Here is a 19,992-nt window from a genome sequence, read left to right as displayed (position 1 = left end):
ATTAATGCCCGAGGCCTCAAAGCTAGTCAGTGGAGGAGTCAGAACTCGAAGTGAGGCTTTTTGACTCCACAGTTCTACGTTCGCCTGCCTTGTCTGTCAGTGCCCTACAATTCCTACAGTGAGCACTTGATTAATATTGCAGAATCAGTTGCTGAAAAACAGAAATTCATATTCCACTTGAAAGACATTCTTTCATAAGGAGCACAGAGGAAAAATTACTGATGAGTTAATGGTTTGCAGAAGGGTTAAAAATAAAAATAATGTGAATATGCACTATGAATATTTGTGGTTCAGCAACAGATTGGAGCCCATTCATCAACTGCACAGATATGCAAGGTTGAACCGAGATACTTTTCAGTCTATTTATCCAAAAAGGATTCCAATCCAAAAATAATATCTGCAAAATAATTTGCCATGTCAGCATTTCTGGCTTGAAAATTCAGTGTGCAATGCTGGTTTTAGTTAGAAATGAGGAAATGCCAAGATGAAATTGAACAAACGCTCAAAAGACAATTTTTTTGCATGCAAGAACCATTAATTAATTCTTTTCATCAACTCTGATGTTACATTTCTGTTTCTGCATCCAGTGGGAGTCCCAAAATGCAGTTTTCTCTTTTCTCTCTAACCATATGTTGTTTCACATAAAAACACATAATCTCAGTATGTGACAATCAAGTAATATACCGGTTTTCCCTTTTAGTATTTTTTAAATATTTTTCTGAACTATAAATGTGAACTCTGAAAATGTGATTTAAATGACAATGACAGAGTCTTACCATAGTCACTTTAGTTAAGCCCTAACAGCTAAACAAATCTCTAAATTCTCCATCTCTCCTTAAAGAATAACGTTTGACTGCCATGAAAAAGGTTATTTTCTATCTATAGGATCATTACTCAGCTTTGAGATCTCAACTACCCTTGAAATCCAGTAACAATAACAACAACAAAATCAGTTGTAACACAAAAAGAACAAAGAGTATCCCTGAACAATTTTATTTCCCCATCTTGGATTCCTGCTTTTGGGAAATGACACCCAGTAACATAAATAAACGAGTGGCATAACTGGTGCCAAAGTCCTGGGGTACATTCGGGTGGGGCCAGAGATTCCGATTCTGTTTTCCAAGAACTCTTATCCCAATCCAGAAATGAGTGGTTTCCACTACCACCACCCGTGCTGTATAAAGGGCTCCGAAGCAGCTGTGCCTGGCCCTTGCGGACATAAGCTAAGGAAGCCGACCTGGCTCCATAAAGGTTTTGCCAGTGACCAAACTTTCTTTGGAACATCTTAACACTCCTCTTTTCCCTTGAAGCAGTTTCAAATGGCCCAAAGCCAGATCCCCAACCTTCAATCGATGGCTTCGAGACTCACTATAAAGCAGAATTATTACCTATAGAACATTTATTTTTAAATCTTTTTTAGGACCAAAAAAGTCACATGCATCTAAGACTGTACAGAAACTGATTTGGTAAAATGCCTACAAAACTGGTAGAGGTAGAATAACAAAAGACCAGCCATTTTCTCTTTGGGTGAAAACTACTACCCGACCCCAAGCTAGATCTCATGAAGCACTGAGGGGAGAAAAACAGAATTTTACTTTTACAAAGCTGCCGTTACTCTTCTGTTTTTCTACACAGGAAATTGTAAACGAATATTTGAGAGAGCTAGCAAGAGAGGCAACACATACATTTCAAAATCCTCATAAGAGAGAAGCCATCAACAACGTAATGAGCTTCACTGCTTGATGTTAAATTAAAAGAAGAATCTGGCAGTGCAAGAGACAAGCAGTTGCCATTGCTGATACCTAGAACCAGAGAAATGAAGAGAAATAAGGCTCTCAAAGGACAAAAGAGCGCTTTATCAGTTTTCTTTCCTATCCTGTCTCCTGATCATGATCAAGAATTAGCTTAAATCAGGGCATCTGGGTGGCTCAGTTGGTTAAGCAACTGCCTTTGGCTCAGGTCATGATCCTGGAGTCCCTGGATCGAGTCCCGCATCGGGCTCCCTGCTCAGCAGGGGTCTGCTTCTCCCTCTGACCCTAACCCCTCTCATGTGCTCTCTCTCATTCTCTCTCTCAAATAAATAAATAAAATCTTTAAGAAAAAAAAAAGAATTAGCTTAAATCAGAAAGACATAATAACATGAAAATAAATATTTCCTAAGTGACCCCTCCCAGCAAATTACCAACTGAAAGAAAAATGAAGAGGAAGTGAAGTCACCAAAGAAAAATACACGCAATACACACACTTTACTATTAGTATCACTGCATTTGTAGTCATGGAAAAAACATTTGGGAAGAAACCTCTTCAGGTAACAAACAGATTGTCAAATTCTGTGAACTAACTTTAGCACACAAACCTGAACAGTCTGTATGCTCTTAAACTAAATCTACCTGATCACTCTGGTTTTCAAGTCCTGGAGAAAAGCTGGAAGTTGTTGGTGAGGCTGCAGAAAGTTCTTGGAGCTTTGAGTCAATTTCAGCAAGCTGCTGGTGCTGGGTGATCGCAAGTGTGTATCCTTCTCCTGGGACCAGCCAGCCAGACTGATGGCCCTAAGAGGAAACAAGGGTCACCAGGTCATTCCCATGTTATGTTTTTCCAAAATACACCTTTCAGACTGCCACACCAATGCTCATCACACACACGCACACACCCCAAGACAATACCAAAAAAAAGAAAAAAAACCCCACAAAATTAACATTGGGATAGTGAAAGAAAAAAATTAGTTTATGGTTTCATTATCTGCCAAATCTGTATAAAGTATATCCTATATTTTGTAGGTTTTTTCCCCTGTGGAATAAATCTCTTGGCCTCACAGTCTGGTTCTTATAGCATTCTCCTTTCTCCACTTTGAAAACGTGGTTTGTGATACATTGAATAAGAAATCATGTTTACCCTATAATGGACATGGTATTTCCAAGATTTGTCCCTGAAAGGTAACATAGGGTCTATAAATGCAGTTGTTTGGGTTTCATAAGTTTAACTGGTCATCTAACTCCTTATTCAACTACCACTTGTTTCATAATGGGTTAAAACCCATTCATAACATTCATTCAAAAATCTTATACTGAGCACCCACTGTGCATAGGCATTACACTGGGCACTGGTGACTCAATATGAATCTCATAAGCTCTGCCCTCAAGGAGTTCTGTCTTTTTGCAGCAAAGATTTTAACAAGGTATGAAGAGTGCTAGTGAGCTCAAGGTGCCACGGGGACCAGGAAGGGTCAGCTAACCTTTGTGGACAGGAAGGAGCAGAGAGACAAAATGGTTGGAGAAGGCTTCCTGGAGGAAATAATCAATCTTCATCACATCTTAATCAAGGAAACAACATGATTGTCTATGCATTTTAAAACTGGAGCTGGTAGGGTGCCTGGGTGGCTCCGTTGGTTAATCATCCAACTCTTTCTTGATTTCAGGTCAGGTCATGGTCTCAGGGTTGTGGGATCGAGTGCCATGTTGGGCTCTGTGCTTAGCACAGAATCTGCTTGTCCCTCTTGCCTCTACTCCTCCCCCTGTGCACACATGCATGCTCCCTCTCTTTCTCTGTCTCTAAAATAAATAAATTAAATCTTTAAAACTGCAGCTAGTGAGGGCAAGACTGGAAGCAGCAAACCCAGTTAAGATGCAAAAGCCCAGGCGCCTGGGTGGCTCAGTCGGTTGGGCAGCCAAGTCTTGATTTGGGCTCAGGTCATGGTCTCAGGGTCCTGGGATCGAGCTCAAGGATTCTCTCTCTCTCTCTCCCCCTCCACCCCTCCCCCCACTCACATGCATGTGTGTGTGCTCTCTCTCTCAAATAAATAAATCTTTAAAAAAAAAAAAAAAGGAAACAAAAGCCATAATCTAGAACTAAAGTGATGAGCACCTAAACTAAGGAATACAGAACACAGGACAGATTCCAGAGATATTTAGGAAGTAGAATTTGCAGAATCTGGAGATAATTTGATAGAAGAGTGAAAGGAGGAGTAAGGATCAAAGATAAAAACCAAAATCTGGACTTTGAGAACTAGGGGTATAGTGGTCATATTGACCAAATGAGGGAATACTATAATAGGCTCAAGGAGGAAAATGACGAATTCTGTTTGGGACCTTTTGATATTCACAGATGTCCCTAGGATATCTACAGATTATGTTAGGTAGTTAAATATATTTGTCTGAAGTTCAAGATAGAGACCTAGGTTGGAAATAAGTATTTTGGACTCACCCACATATCTACAGCGGCTCAAACCTTTAACCATGGGAATGGATGAGGTCACCCAGAGAAACGTGTAATACAAGGACAGAAGAATCATGAAAACACAAAGAATAAAGGGACAAATGGAGGGCAAGGAAGTTTAAGAATTTCATACACATTGGTTTCATGACTCTAATACCAGGAATCAATCCCTAGGCAGTAACCAGAAGAGATACATGTAAAAATTTACACAGCAATAATTACATGTCTCCCCCTGACCCCAGCATCCAATCTCCCTTCCTGTTTCAGTGAAACCAAACACTGCATGAGCCTTAGTAGGAGACAGGTCCCCACCAGACACCTCTTCTGCCCACCCACTGCCATCAGGAAGACAAGCAAATGACTTAGAATTAGCCAGGCAGAAGTCAACATCCTGGACTTTGACTCTTGAGGGAAAGAGAGAGATACAAAGATGTAGGGGAAGTGGGACAGTAATTAATGGTGACAGCAGTAACCTTGGGGACTTAGTGTTGGTAGCAGTCAGGGTGGCAGCAGTGATCATCTAGTGGGGGTGTCTGGTGGCTATGATGCAGCCCTTAACCAGCCTGTTTCTAGGGAGTTTCTATAGCCATGTTTCTGGGTACCTTGATATCTGCCAAACTTCTCACCAAGTCTGTGGGCTATCCAACTCTCCCAATACATTTATTCTGTCTTTTTTTTTCATTGAAGTCCATCTCTGTTTCTTGCAACCCAGAACACTGACTCATACGTTTTTGCTATGTCATTTATAGTAAAGAATAATTGCGAAAAATCCAAATGTCTAAGAACAGGGAAAAGTGAATAGATTGTAGTATATCCATACAAGGATATGATATAGTAATAAACATTTTAAATACACTTGTGAGTTGGCATATGAAAGTTATTATATATCATTATAAAAAATAATATTTAATTAGTCACAAATAAACTCCAATTAATTTTTCCTAAATAAAAGGGATATAAATACCGTATATCTAAATGAGAAATAATGAGTCACCAAAAAATGGAATCAATGACTAAATATTTGGTCGATAAATTTTAAATTTTTGTTTGAATGGAATTCTTTTTTAATGACACTGGAAATAAAAGAGCATGTCAGATTAAATTCAACAGAAATGTAAATGTTTAATGCACTATTCTGCCACAGAGGGAAATTATATGTAATATGTAGTAGATGGTATCATGTTTTTCCATCTACCACCTTCTAGAGTGGGTCCTGCCTTGTTAATTTACAAGATTTTAGAGAATAGTTAATTACTAAAGTTAAAAAAATATATACATTTTAATGTATTTTAAGAAATTGAGGGTTAGCAGCACCAGATCAGATATAGGATACTGAACTGAATCCTCTAACTATAAGAGGAAAAGGAGGTGAAGTTAAGAAAACAAAATAAATCTAGGGACATCTGAGTGGCTCAGTCAGTTGAGCATCTGCCTTTGGCTTGGGTCATGATCCCAGGGTCCTGGGACCAAGTCCCAAGTCCAACTCCCCACTCAGTGGGGAGCCTGCTTCTCCCTCTCCCTCTGCCTGCCACTCCAACTGTTTGTGCTCTCTCTCTCTGTCAAATAAATAAATAAAATCTTTAAAAAAAAAAAAAAAGAGGGGCGCCTGGGTGGCTCAGTCTGCCTTTGGCTCAGGTCATGATCCCAGGGTCCTGGGATCCAGCCCTGCATCGGGCTCCCTGCTCAGCAGGAACCTGCTTCTCCCTCTCCCACTCCCCCTACTTGTGTTCCCTCTCTCGTTGCGTCTCTGTCTGTCTGTCAAATAAATAAATAAATCTTTAAAAAAATAAAAATTTTAAAATTTTAAAAAAGAAAACAAAATAAATCTAATCAATGAAATATTAAATAAGATGTCAAAAAAAGGTCCAAACACTGTCAGTAGTCATAATAAATTTGAATAAATTAAATATCCTCATTAAAAGATTAAGAATAAGGAAATAATAACAAAACATAAAGAAACAAACACATAACAGCAACAACAAAAATCCAACTATATGGTATTTGTAAACAATCTACCTAAAAATCAAAGTAAATGATAGAAAAGAGTTTAAAATAAAGAGAGGGACAAGACACAAATACTAACAAAAATAATACATAAAAGGCAATATTTAATAACAAAAATTCATGGTTAAATCCTTCCTGGGTAGATCTACCCATGCCCTAGTTTGGAACCCAGAGAATCAGTGGCTAACAGCTTACCTAACTTCATAATTAATAACAAAACCAGGAATGAGATGCAGGTCCCTTAAGTCTTACTGTTAATAAAAATTTAAAAAAAAGTCTTACTGTTATCTTAGCTTTTGTTAACAAAATAATTTACCATAAATTCTAAAGCTAAAGTATTTCCAAATTCTGTGGGAAGTTAGCAGTTTGCCTTACCTACTTCTCGCCCCTGCTTCAGAGAACACACCAGATGTTCTGAGGCCTGGCTATCTATCCTCTGCCTTGTCAGGGGGTCTTCCTGGGCATCTCGCCAGCCCCAGACATAGCAACACCTTCCTAAGTTCCTAGACACAGCCCCTGCTGGGCCTGCAACCTCTCAGGAAAGAATATTTCGAGGTTGTAGTCTGGGAGGCTCTATAGATTTGCCTGTGGTTTGGGGTGAGGGCGGCAGGTAGCAACTTTGTTTGCCTACACAGAACTTTTTTAAATGAAATAAGTTGTCAACATTTAAAAGAGCAGTATTTCCCATAAAAATCTGAATTTCTAGCTTCTCTACATTGGAGGATCAGCCCTGGGCTGAGATTTCCATGCTGCAGCCGCCAGCTGAGGTGGAATGTGGGCCGCTGAGAACTGGCACGCCCTCCCCCACTGGCCACAGGTCCTGTTGCTCACACCAGCTTGTGTCCCTACAGCAAAAACGACCCTCTGCCCCTACATATCTGAGGCCAGTCTAGATGCAGAACCCGAGACAGGGATTCTTGTTTAAGTGACTTATTGAGGGAGCTCCCTCAGAAGAAGCGGTGTGAGGGAAGCAGGCGAGGACAAGGGAAACACAACCAGGCAAGTTCGTGGTCTCAGCTGAGGCCCGGATGAGCCCTGGGGACGCTCTGGGGGGGACACTGCACCACAGAGCCAAGCCCGTCTTGAGTTGGGAGGGGGTGGGAGTGGAGACGGGGTGCTATCCGAGGCTGTTGGGCTCCCAGGTAGCCCACGGCCATGCTCCAGGGAAGGAGGCAGCTGTGCAGCCTCGGCCCGGGGCAGGCGGAGGGAGACACAGAAGGTACCAGGTAAAAGGGATCTGGGCGGGATGCCAGCAGCCTTCACTCCGTCATGTCCCTATTAAACATGTGGAAATAAAACTAGATGACAGGGCTAGGCGCTTCAAGGTACCCAGGAGAATGCATTTCTTTGTGTAAGTAAAGGATATTGCTGTAAGTTAGTACGCAAACAAGGGCAAATGCTAAACACTGCACTGCTCATCTGACCTGCCCGTGCCCTATACACACTCACACTTGAACCCTGGACTGTATGCTGTTCCCCTCCTTGGACTCTTCAGGGACCTGGATGCTCAAGGGCGGGAGCAGGATGGTGTTCTTTAGGGTTACTGAAGACGACACCAAAATATCCTGGAGCCAGCTTAGGGATAATAAGAAATGTCCAAAATAAAAGGACACAGAGAAACACATTTATATGTCATCAGTGACTAAGCGCTATTACATCTCAAACAGAGGTTATTATTGTGATAGCTAATGTGTAGTCACTCTTACAGTGACATCAGATAATCCTCTGAGAGTCAAAAACAGATTGACCAAGAATAAATCTGAAAAATTCAATAAACATAAATTTGTAAAACAGGATTTTTTAAATCAGAAAATATTGTCCCAGAATTTAAAAATTTACTGCAAATTTGTGCAAATGGGCCAATAACATGATAAAAAATAAAAAGTAAGGAAGAACAAATATTGTGAAAATGTCTATGCTACCTAGAGCAATCTACACATTTAATGCAATCCCTATCAAAATACCATCCACTTTTTTCAAAGAAATGGAACAAATAATCCTAAAATTTGTATTGAACCAGAAAAGACCCCGAATAGCCAGAGGAATGTTGAAAAAGAAAAGCAAAGCTGGTGGCATCACAATTCCAGACTTCCAGCTCTATTACAAAGCTGTCATCATCAAGACAGTATGGTACTGGCACAAAAACAGACACACAGATTAATGGAACAGAATAGAGAGCCCAGAAATGGATCCTCAACTCTATGGTCAACTAATCTTCGACAAAGCAGGAAAGAAGGTTCAATGGGAAAAAGTCTCTTCAACAAACGGTGTTGGGAAAATTGGACAGCCACATGCAGAAGAATGAAACTGGACCATTTCCTTACACCGCACACAAAAATAGACTCAAAATGGATGAAAGACCTAAATGTGAGACAGGAGTCCATCAAAATCCTAAAGGAGAACACAGGCAGCAACCTCTTTGACCTCAGCCACAGCAACTTCTTCCTAGAAACATCGCCAAAGGCAAAGGAAGCAAGGGCAAAAATGAACTATTGGGACTTCATCAAGATAAAAAGCTTTTGCACAGCAAAGGAGACAGTCAACAAAACCAAAAGACAGCTGATAGAATGGGAGAAGATATTTGCAAATGATATATCAGATAAAGGGCTAGTATCCAAAATCTATAAAGAACTTAACAAACTCAACACCCAAAGAACAAATGATCCAATCAAGAAATGGGCAGAAGACATGAACAGACATTTCTTCAAAGAAGACATCCAAATGGCCAACAGACACATGAAAAAGTGCTCAATGTCACTCAGCATCAGGGAAATATAAATCAAAACCTCAATGAGATACCACTTCACACCAGTCAGAATGGCTAAAGTTAACAAGTCAGGAAACCACAGGTGTTGGCGAGGATGCGGAAAAAGGGGAACCCTCCTACTCTGTTGGTGGGAATGCAAGCTGGTGCAGCCACTCTGGAAAACAGTATGGAGGTTCCTCAAAAAGTTGAAAATAGAGCTACCCTATGACCCAGGAATTGCACTACTGGGTATTTACCCCAAGGATACAAATGTACTGATCTGAAGGGGTACATGCACCCCAATGTTTATAGCAACAATGTCCACAATAGCCAAACTATGGAAAGAGCCAAGATGTCCATCAACAGATGAATGGATAAAGAAGATGTGGTATATATATATATATATATATATATATATATATATACACAATGGAATATTATGCAGCCATCAAAAAAAGGAAATCTTGCCATTTGCAACGACATGGATGGAACCAGAGGGTATTATGCTAAGCGAAATAAGTCAATCAGAGAAAGACAAGTATCATATGATTTCACTGATATGAGGAATTTGAGAAACAAGACAGAGGATCATAGGGGAAGGGAGGAAAAAATGAAACAAGACAAAATCAGAGAGGGAGACAAACCATAAGAGACTCTTAATCTCAGGAAACGGTTGCTGGAGTGGTGGGGGTGGGAGAGATGGGGTGGCTGGGTGATAGACACTGGGGAGGGTATGTGCTATGGTGAGCACTGTGAATTGTGTAAGACTGATGAATCACAGACCTATACCTCTGAAACAAATAATATATTTTATGTTAAAAAAAAAAAAAGAAGAAGATAGTAGGAAGGGAAAAATGAAGGGGGGGGAATCGGAGGGGGAGACGAACCATGAGAGACTATCGACTCTGAGAAACAAACTGAGGGTTTTAGAGGGGAGGGGGGTGGGGGGATGTGTTAGCCTGATGATGGGTATTAAAGAGGGCACGTATTGCATGGAGCACTGGGTGTTACATGCAAACAATGAATCATGGAGCACTACATCAAAAACTAATGATGTAATGTATGGTGACTAACATAACATAATAGAATAAAATTAATTTAAAAAAATAAATAAATAATCGGGTGCCTGGGTGGCTCAGTCGTTAAGCGTCTGCCTTCGGCTCAGGTCATGGTCCTGGGTCCTGGGATCGAGCCCCGCATCGGCAGGGAGCCTGCTTCTCCCTCTCCCACTCCCCCTGCTTGTGTTCCCTCTCTTGCTGTGTCTCTCTCTGTCAAATAAATAAATAAAATCTTTAAAAAAAATTTTTTTAATAATTAATTAAAAAATTTTTTAAAACCAATGATGTAATGTATGGTGACTAACATAATAATATAAAATGAAAAAAAAACCAGAAGAATGTACAAAGAAGAAGTGGTATATGTACACAATGGAATATTATGCAGCCATCAAAAAAATGAAATCTTGCCATTTGCAACGATGTGGATAGAACTAGAGGGTATTATGCTAAGTAAAATAAGTCAATCAGAGAAAGACAATTATCATATGATCTCACTGATATGAGGAATTTGAGAAACAAAACAGAGGATCATAGGGGAAGGGAGGGAAAAATGAAACAAGACAAAATCAGAGAGGGAGACAAACCATAAGAGACTCTTAATCTCAGGAAACAAACTGAGGGTTGCTGGAGTGGAGGGGGGTGGGAGGGATGGGGTGGCTGGGTGATGGACACTGGGGAGGGTATGTGCTATGGTGAGCACTGTGAATTGTGTAAGACTGATGAATCACAGACCTGTATCCCTGGAACAAATAATACATTATATGTTAATTAAAAAAATAAAGAAAAAAAAAGTAAGAAGTGTAGTCTCCCATCCAAGTACTAACCTGGCCCAACCCTGCTTAGCTTCCAAGATCAGACAAGATTAGGCATGTTTTTGCAGTGGCTGGAGCTGGAGAGTATTATGCTAAGTCAAATAAATCAGTGAGAAAAAGACAAATACCATATTAATCACTCATAGGTGGGATTTAAGAAACAAAACAAATGAACATTGGGGGGAGAGGCAAACCATAAAACAGACTCTTAACAACGGAGAACAAACTGAGGGTTGATGGGGGGATGGTTTAAATAGGTGATGGGGATTAAGGAGGGCACATGCTGTGATGAGCACCGGGTATTGGGTGTTGTATGTACGTGATGAATCACTAAGGCCTATACCTGAAACTAATATTACATGCTGTGTTAACTAACTGGAATTTAAATAAAAAATTGAAACTACAAAAAAAGAAGAAGAAGAAGAAGAAGTGTAGAGGTCATTGAATATCGAAGCTTACATACCTCAGGACAGGACAGCCCCGAATCTCTGTCATCTAAGTCCTTCAAAAGTTCAGTCAGCCTTTTCCTCTCTCTGTCAACCATAACCACTGGCTTTCCTGAATCCTTGGCCAACTACGGAATGTATTAATAAAAAATAGTAAATACTCAAGACAATTCATAGTTCAGGAAAATAAAAATGGGAACTGAGGCTTTTATAGCACAGATACACTAAGGTAAAATCTGTGGGATTAGGCATTTTTCATTTTTGAGGTAGTTTTCTTTTAGGCCAAATTGTTGCTGTAAGTCCATTCTCCAAGTAAAGATACTCCTACTATAAGCAGACCTTCATGTTAGCCATTTCAACAAACATTTTATTTAAAATATAAAATAAAACAAACATGGGCAGTTTGCAAACCTCTTTTTATATAATATTTATCAATGTAATAACGTATTTGCTGAGGTATTTGGGAGGAATCTTCTTGCCACTTCCTACGTGACATGGATCTACTGAATGAAATTGCTTTTATTTTTTTTTTTTGATCTGTGATTTTGTTTTTAATTATTTGAAGTCTTATCACATAATTTTCAAATTTGTGCTGATGGTATATTTCCTCAACTTTAATCCTTCTAATGAGTTGGTAAAAGCACCATTACCAATCATGCATATGTGGTAATTCTACAGTTATGTTTTCAAAAAGCTGTTTAAAAGACAATCCTGAATTATAACTTCCTCTGACTTAGTGAAGAATTCACAAGCCAAGGTTTGCTACTGTATCCTGTCACAATGAATTCTAAAAGTATCTGATGTTATAGATCATCAATAAAATGCGAGAAGTGTTAAATATTCTTGGTTTAATATTATACATTAACCACATAAAAATGCCTTTCACTAAGCAAAAGGCAACATTTTAGATGCAGGGAATTTTAATTAAATTGGCAGAGTTAAGACCAAAAAGAGAGGGGCGCCTGGGTGGCTCAGTCGGTTGGACGTCTGCCTTTGGCTCAGGTCATGATCCTGGAGTCCCGGGATCAAGCCCCACATCAGGCTCCCTGCTCGGCAGGGGGTCTGCTTCTCCCTCTGCCCCTCACCCCGCTTGTGTTCTCTCTCTCTCTCAAATAAATAAAATCTTTATTAAAAAAGACCAAAAAGAGAAAGTGGACATTGCCAGCTTATCTTCAGTCCTTGCCTTTAACAAGCTAATGAACACGATGTGAAACACAGCGGAGTCTTGTTGTTCTGTGAGATAGTGAAGGGATTTCCTCAGTATTTAAATAAACCTAACAGTTATATAAATCTCAATAGAAAACCCATCTCCTTCAGGTTTAGGGATGGCATTTACCATCTCTGTGAAAAGTTGAACATTACCAGCCGATTCCAATCATCTTTCTAGAAGGGGAAAACAGTAACAGCACTGGCTGAACCAGAATTACTATCAAAGTTCAAAAAGCTGATCATATGCATTTAACCACAAGCCAATCTTATTTCAATCAGGACTGTCCAAAAGAAATATCCCATCAGCCATTCATGATCTGAGTTCTGGTGTATGAGATCATTCTAAATACGGTACACAGAGAAGAAGTCATGAGACAGTCTTGTTTTGCAAGGCCGTGACCAACTGTTGTGCCTTAGAAGCTATCGAGTCTGCCCGTTTTCCCCTGTCTTCCTAATGCCAGTGAAGATCGGTTTTGTTCCAGGGATGTGCTTCTTGAGATTCTCCAAATACTCCATCGGTGTCTCCTCTCCCCAAGTGCTGCCTTTGTTCTTGTTGGCATCCAGGTAAGAAAATCCAGGGGCCTGCCCTGTGTTTCACCCAAACAGACCACGGAGATTTGGCCCAGTCTCGTGCTTCCCTCCCTTTCCCACCATATGGCACTAGGCACGCTTTGGAACAAAACTCTTCTTGTCCTTCTCAACATCACCCATTTCAAAATCGCTCTCCCATCGCACCCAAAATGAAGGTGCCCGCTTGCAAGCCAGACGTCCCACTCTCTCCTAAATGAACTTGCTTTTAAATTTCAAGACTGTCATAGCAGGACTTTGAATAAAGAGTCAGCTACTATTGTTAAAAGGGGAAGAGGGAGAGTCATGGTGGGGCAGCTGTCTATGTCAGCAAGAACCTGGCTATGAGAAAAACGCTATCGCTCTTGGAAAAATGAAATAAATCAACATGGGCCAGTGCAAAGAGATCAAGTTGGAGAGGGTTTCCTTCAGATCAGAGAAACATGAAGAGAGAAAGTGAGAGTCCCGGAGGCCAGTTCTGGCAGTGGCGCGTTGATCCATGAATCCAATCTGCCTGGAAATGAAGTGCCAACTGTGGAAGGAGAATCAGGCTTGAACTGGGAGGAATTATTTAACCCTCTCCTCTTGTGAATAACCTCACACTCACCTAGTAACTCATCTAGTAACTCCCCGGGTGGTTTGTCACAAGCCTTCTGTCCACTGCACCTACATTTCTTGTTGTAAATTAGTTAATCAGCATTCTGGTCTAATAGAGGAGCCCCTTTGCCCTGGGTTAGTCCGCCTTGAGGACATACCAAGTCAGGCTGTAGGGTCTGAAAGACCAAGGTTGAGCCCCTGAAGCAGGGAGCTAATCAAGGCAAGTGACAAGTGACAGGCTTCCTGGAGGCTCAGCTGGAGGGGGCAAGGGGCAGACAACCCGTTGGCCTCTCCAGCTCTGCCAGGAGAATATTCCATGCAAAGTTCTAAATGCACCATCTATAAACTCAGTCTCATGACTTTAAAAAGCCAATTTTACTAATACGCAATTTAAAACCTGGGAAACACTGTCTGAAGCTATTATCTAAATAAATGTGTTTCAAACTGCAGGAACCAGATTCATTTCTGGGTAGTGAAATAAACATACTGAATTGCAGCTAGCTTTTTTAAAAGGGGTATAATAAGATAGGATGGAATAAAAAATAGTGAAGTTAGGTACTGTCCATAAAACATTTCTTTAAACATTTTTTTGATCATGATTCATGTATATGTAATTGAAATAGTATATATAACTGAAAGACCATGAACACAACTATTTTCATTTTCATAACTCATTTAATCCCACATTCTGATTTCTAAATTTCTAAGTACATACCTCAATGTTGCGCTTAATAAAATCCTGGCTGTGTTTACCCCTGAGCTCAGTCTTTTCTGTATCTGAAAAAGGTTTCTTTTCTGCTTTGATCAATGACTCGTTTCCTCCCACATCGTAGGTAAAATCTAATATTAAAAAAGTTCAAAGTTTTTCATAATTATAATTGTCCATTATGCTAAAATTTTAAATTTAAGCATACATTAAATATATATATACATTAAATATATAAGAAATAAAGCAAACATTAAAATATATAAGCATACATTAAAATATATAAGAAATAAAACACATGGGCGCCTGGGTGGCTCAGTTGGTTAAGCAACTGCCTTCGGCTCAGGTCATGATCCTGGAGTCCCGGGATCGGGTCCCACATCGGGCTCCCTGCTCAGCTGGGGGTCTGCTTCTCCCTCTGACCCTCTTCCCTCTCGTGCTCTCTGTCTCTCCTTCTCTCTCTCTCAAATAAATAAATAAAATCTTTAAAAAAAAAAAAGAAATAAAACACATATAGAATAACTTCTAAATTCCAAATCCAGAAACCTAATATATAGGGAGATTTATTCTTATGGAAAAAGATGTGATACACACACACACACACACACACACACACACACACGAATATTACTCAGCCATAAAAAAGAGAAAGATCTTGCCATTTGTGACAACATGGATAAACCTAGAGGGTATTATGCTAAGTGAAATGAGTCAGACTGAGGAAGACAATTACCATATGATTTCACTCATAGGTGGAATCTAAAAAGCAAAAGAAATGGGTAAATAAGGAAACAAAAGGCAGAATCATACCTATAGGGTGGGGGGATGGGTTAGCCCGGTGATGGGCATTAAAGAGGGCACATATTACATGGAGCACTGGGTGTTATATGCAAACAATGAATCGTGGAACACTACATCAAAAACTAATGATGTAATGTATGGTGACTAACATAACATAATAGAAAAAAAAAAAGAATCATACCTATAAATACAGAGAGCAAAACAATGGCTGCCAGAGGGGAGAAGTTTGAGGAGATGGGCCAAATGGGTGAAGGGGAGTGGCACACCCAGGCTTCCAGTTAGGGAATGAATAAGTCACGGGGATGAAAGGCACGGCATAAGGAACATAGTCAGTGGTATCATAACAGTGTTGCATGGTGACAGAGGGGAGCTGCACTTGTGGTGAGCATGGATCACCGTGTAAGCTCGCTGAGTCACTATGTTGTAACCTAAAAAGTGTAAAATGTGTGTCAACTATACTCCAATGAAGCTAATTAATTAATACAGTATATTTTATCTCAGTTTTTATATGAAACAAAATTTTCCCTAAAGACTAGAGTCACTTCCTGCTATTCTATTAATATGCCATCACCCTCTCTGAACAGTAACTTTTTGTTCAAACCTGTCTTTTAAGCAAGGTCTGGGCACAAGGGTCCTGGAGGTTCGACATCCCATCGGCACAAACCCTGAGAGTTCGTCTCAGTTTGTCACTTTTCTCAACCTTTGAAAAGAGGCCTGAGTCAACTTCTGAGGTGTTCAGACCCTGGGTGCTCAAAACAAGGGTAAGAAAAATACTTATGGACCCTTATTCCCTTTATTATATATCTTGTTTTTACTGTGGTCACGTTTAAAGCATTTAAAACAAGATCATGTGACCACTTCTTTAAAGCTCTGAGAACAGGCATAAAGAAGAGTCTTCTTAAACGACAAATGGAGTCCACCCTACAAAAGAGGATAAATTACCACATTAAAATCCAAAAGGGAAAAACAGCAGCCAGTAGCTCAATCCAGACAAGGTTTACTTAAGTTATCTTTGTTTTATAAAAGAGGGTATGTCAATAAGAAGGATTAAGGGAGCTAGTCAGTTGGTATATTTATAGCTAGCTACCAAAGATTCAATACAAATTTAGTAATTAAAGAATATATTTTGATAATAATTGCTGGAAAGGACCAGGAAAAGGGTAAGATCTCTGGATTTAAATTCTTTTCAAAAAAAATAAATTTGAGTAAGAATGAAGTTTCACTCAAATTTAAGTTACAAGTTTCTAGGCAAATCAATCTGTATTTTATCACTGGGATCTTATTTATTTGATCAATAACTTTTTTTTTAAGGTTTTATTTATTTATTCATGAGAGACACACAGAGAGAGAGGCAGAGGCAGAGGGAGAAGCAGGCTCCCCAGGGAACAGGGAGCCTGACGTGGGACTCGATCCCAGGACCCCGGGATCAGGACCTGAGCCAAAGGCAGATGCCCAACCATCTGAACCACTCAGGCACCCAATCAATAAAGTTTTTTAATCAACTACCAGTAGTTAAAGTATGAGTTTTTTTTTGGTGAGTGGCCTCCTCAGATATAAAATATGCAACTTTCTCCCATAATCGAAGTTGTGTATAGTCTTTTAAGTTGAAATATGAGGTTTACTCATTCAGTTTAAGTTTCATATACTCCTAAATAATACACCATTAAAATAACTCAAATTAGGGGCGCCTGGGTGGCTCAGTCGTTAAGCGTCTGCCTTCAGCTCAGGTAATGATCCCAGGGTCCTGGGATTGAGCCCCGCCTCGGGCTCCCTGCTCCGTGGGAAGCCTGTTTCTCCCTCTCCCACTGCCCCTGCTTGTGTTCCCTCTCTTGCTGTGTCTCTCTCTGTCAAATAAATAAATAAAATCTTTAAAATAAATAAATAAATAAATAAATAAATAAATAAATAAATAAATAAAATAACTCAAATTATATGCATTCATGTCTACATTTATAATAGTCTCTTAAATTGTAGTCGTCTGGTCAGAACTGTCTCACTAGAACTGTCTTCTCCTCTCCACCCTGGTGGTGACCAACAGTAGAAGTTGCCACGTTCCTATATTAACCCCAACCCTTGCTGGGTTGGATGAGTTGGTTGGACCAGCGGCAGGCACCTAACCCAAGCTGGATCAGTTGTTGTCTTCTCTGCAATTTTGAAATTGAGTCTCCCTCTCAATGACTAACCACAGAATTTGCTCTTGGGAATCAAAAAAGCTGTCTACCTCCAGGATTATTTCCATAAATTTTCTTTTTTGCTTAAGCTAGTTTTCTATTACTTGAAACCAGCTTTTCTTTAACTCTTTATTACATAAAATTTAAATATCCAAAAGTAGAAAGAATGGTATCATAAACCTTCAACAACTAACTTCAACAATGATTAACTTGTGACCAATCTTGTTTCATCTAGAACCTTAACCTACTTTCACCTACCTCTGGATTAAATCACATCAAATTATTTCATCTGTGAATATTTCTGTGTATAGCTAGTATTTTCTTGTGACAATATGCAAAATCACACAAATCGAAACATACCTTGATTGACATTCTGTATACGGTTTTCATATTCTTCTGGAGGGACTTGAGTGTGAAACACTGAGAAAAAGGTGTCTTCATGCTCATAGCGAGAAGGATCTACTGATTTAAAAAATCACTTGTTCAATATACAAAATAAGTAAGAAGTTGCCTACATGAATAGTTGTTTAAAAGGAAGATCCAACATCCTCTGCAATATTCCTCAATCCCCTCTACATACACATTTCTTAAGATGTCACTTCCAGGTAGAAATGATAATCATCTTTATACACATTAGCCGCTGAAATAAACAGCAGAAAATCAAGATAGTCAAGAAGCACTTCCCTAGGACTTCTATGCAAAGAGGATGTACAAGTGTGTGCTAAAATATCACATTAACTCTCTGGAGTTAATGTATCCAAATTCCAACATTCATAATATAGAGAATATGCACACTGAATAACTTCGTGGGTTTTTTTTCTTTTGGATCCCCAAATAAAGATTTCAGATATATGGTCATTAAGATAAAAGCATATGTTTGAAAGAGAAAACCAGGAGACTCTTAGTTAGCTTTCTTTCTTTGGGATAGCTTTGGGATTTATGCTCTTGGGCTAATACCCATAAAGAAATTAGGAAATTGTGTTTTTTTCAACTCTTCTTGTTTCAATGTAATTTATTTTATTTTCTCCTTTTAGCTAATGTAGACACTGTATATCTGTAAGAAATAGACATAACATAAACAAGTATCCTTTTCTTTTAAGTCTCCATGTCTTAACATGAGAGACTCTGCCAGGTTGTGGCCCAGAACTGTTTTTGCTTCAGAAACATGACAAGCCTGGGGATATTATAGTATCCACCACCTATCTCTGAAACAAACCTGGTTCAATCACCCTCTTAGAGATGATACAGGCAAAGGAAGTTGGCAGAAGATACATTCACCCCAACACACAAATATCACCCAATTCAAAACATACAATGTCTGAGGGTAAAAAGAAATGTATCGATTCCAATTCCCTAACTTAGAATTCAAAACATTGGAAAATCATTGGGATTGACATTACAATGCTAATCCCACATGATCTTCGATGAGTTAATCTAGCAAATCAGTGGTGTAAACCTTGGGTGGAAGAGGGGTAAACTACTTTTGTGTAAAATACAGAAAGGTTTAAAGTTCTTTTCAAGTGGTAATATATTTATTTTTGATCCCATAATTCCTTTTTAATAGCAGTTTCACTCACTTTTATACCAAAGCACCTAGAAAGACACAAAAATATGACAATTTGCAATACTAAAAACTGTTACAGCAAGGTGATATTTGGAGGTAATTTTAACCTAAGGGCTTTTCCCAGGCTAAAATGATTCTTGTGATCCTGTGGCTCTTCAACAATGGTCTCAGTGGTATTCTGTACACTTAGTACCTCAGAGAGAAGGTGGGCACAGCCTAGAGCAAAGGCCTCATAGCTCAGCTTTGAGCTGAAAAGACAACAGTTCTGGGGCGCCTGGGTGGCTCAGTCGGTTAAGCGTCTGCCTTCGGCTGAGGTCATGATACCAGGGTCCTGGGATCGAGTCCCGAATTAGGCTCTCTGCTCAGCGGAGAGTCTGCTTCTCCCTCTCCCTCTGCCTGCCACTCTGCCTACTTATGATCTCTCGCTCTTTCAAATAAATAAATAAAATCTTTAAAAAAAAAAAAAAGACAACAGTTTTGAAAGTCAGTTATTCAATTTCAGGAGCTTAACTCCGCAAGAGAAAAAATAAAAAACATTTTCTGAATTTCCAAAGTCCTCCTTTAGAAAACTCTTCCTTACAATAAAAAAATAAAAAAATAATTAAAAAAAGGAATTACTATAGAAGAAGTAATGAAATTAGAAAATAGTCATTGGGTAACCATCATAATAATAACTGATTCAGGTAAGAATTACCAATGGATGGTAAACGTAATGGATGAAAGTTTGAAGAATGACACAATAGCTTTAGAGTATCTCCCTGAAAGATGACTTACTCAGTACAAAAGGAAAACTAGTACCTTTACAGTGGAGAAACCTGGCAGACACCACCTTAACCAAGTGATCAAGGTTCACCTCACCAGTTATGCGACAATTTACATCACGCCCCTTCTGATAGGATCCATTGAGGACACAGTGGGAGTCCTGCCAAAAATGCATAACCTGAGCCTAATTTTGTGGAAATAGAAACAAACGCAGATGGGGGAAGAGTCTACAAAATATCAAGCCTATAGTCTTCAAAAATGCCAATGTCATAAGACACAAAGAATGACTGAAGACACATGACAACTAAGTGCAATATCACGGATTTTCTTTGGTTAG

At 39.4% G+C, this 19,992-nt stretch overlaps 1 protein-coding gene across 3 annotated transcripts in view; it reads right to left on the bottom strand.

Annotated features, from left to right (window-relative positions):
• FSIP1 (fibrous sheath interacting protein 1) overlaps positions 1-19,992 on the bottom strand; it is a 192,855-nt gene that overhangs the window by 138,860 nt on the left and 34,003 nt on the right. The window contains exons 6-9 of one of the 3 annotated variants that reach the window (XM_078053389.1): positions 17,690-17,791; positions 14,367-14,491; positions 11,296-11,406; positions 2,391-2,549 (exon numbers count right to left, since the gene is read on the bottom strand). In XM_078053389.1, coding sequence (XP_077909515.1) covers positions 2,391-2,549; positions 11,296-11,406; positions 14,367-14,491; positions 17,690-17,791 — 497 coding nt within the window. The remainder of the gene's footprint in view (positions 1-2,390; positions 2,550-11,295; positions 11,407-14,366; positions 14,492-17,689; positions 17,792-19,992) is intronic. The other 2 variants (XM_078053390.1, XM_078053391.1) reach the window with 2 other exon arrangements.

Source organism: Halichoerus grypus, chromosome 8, assembly GCF_964656455.1.
Source record: "Halichoerus grypus chromosome 8, mHalGry1.hap1.1, whole genome shotgun sequence".
Classification (NCBI taxonomy): domain Eukaryota; kingdom Metazoa; phylum Chordata; class Mammalia; order Carnivora; family Phocidae; genus Halichoerus; species Halichoerus grypus.
The sequence above is the reverse complement of the archived record's forward strand: the minus strand, read 5'-3'. Positions and strand labels throughout refer to the sequence as shown.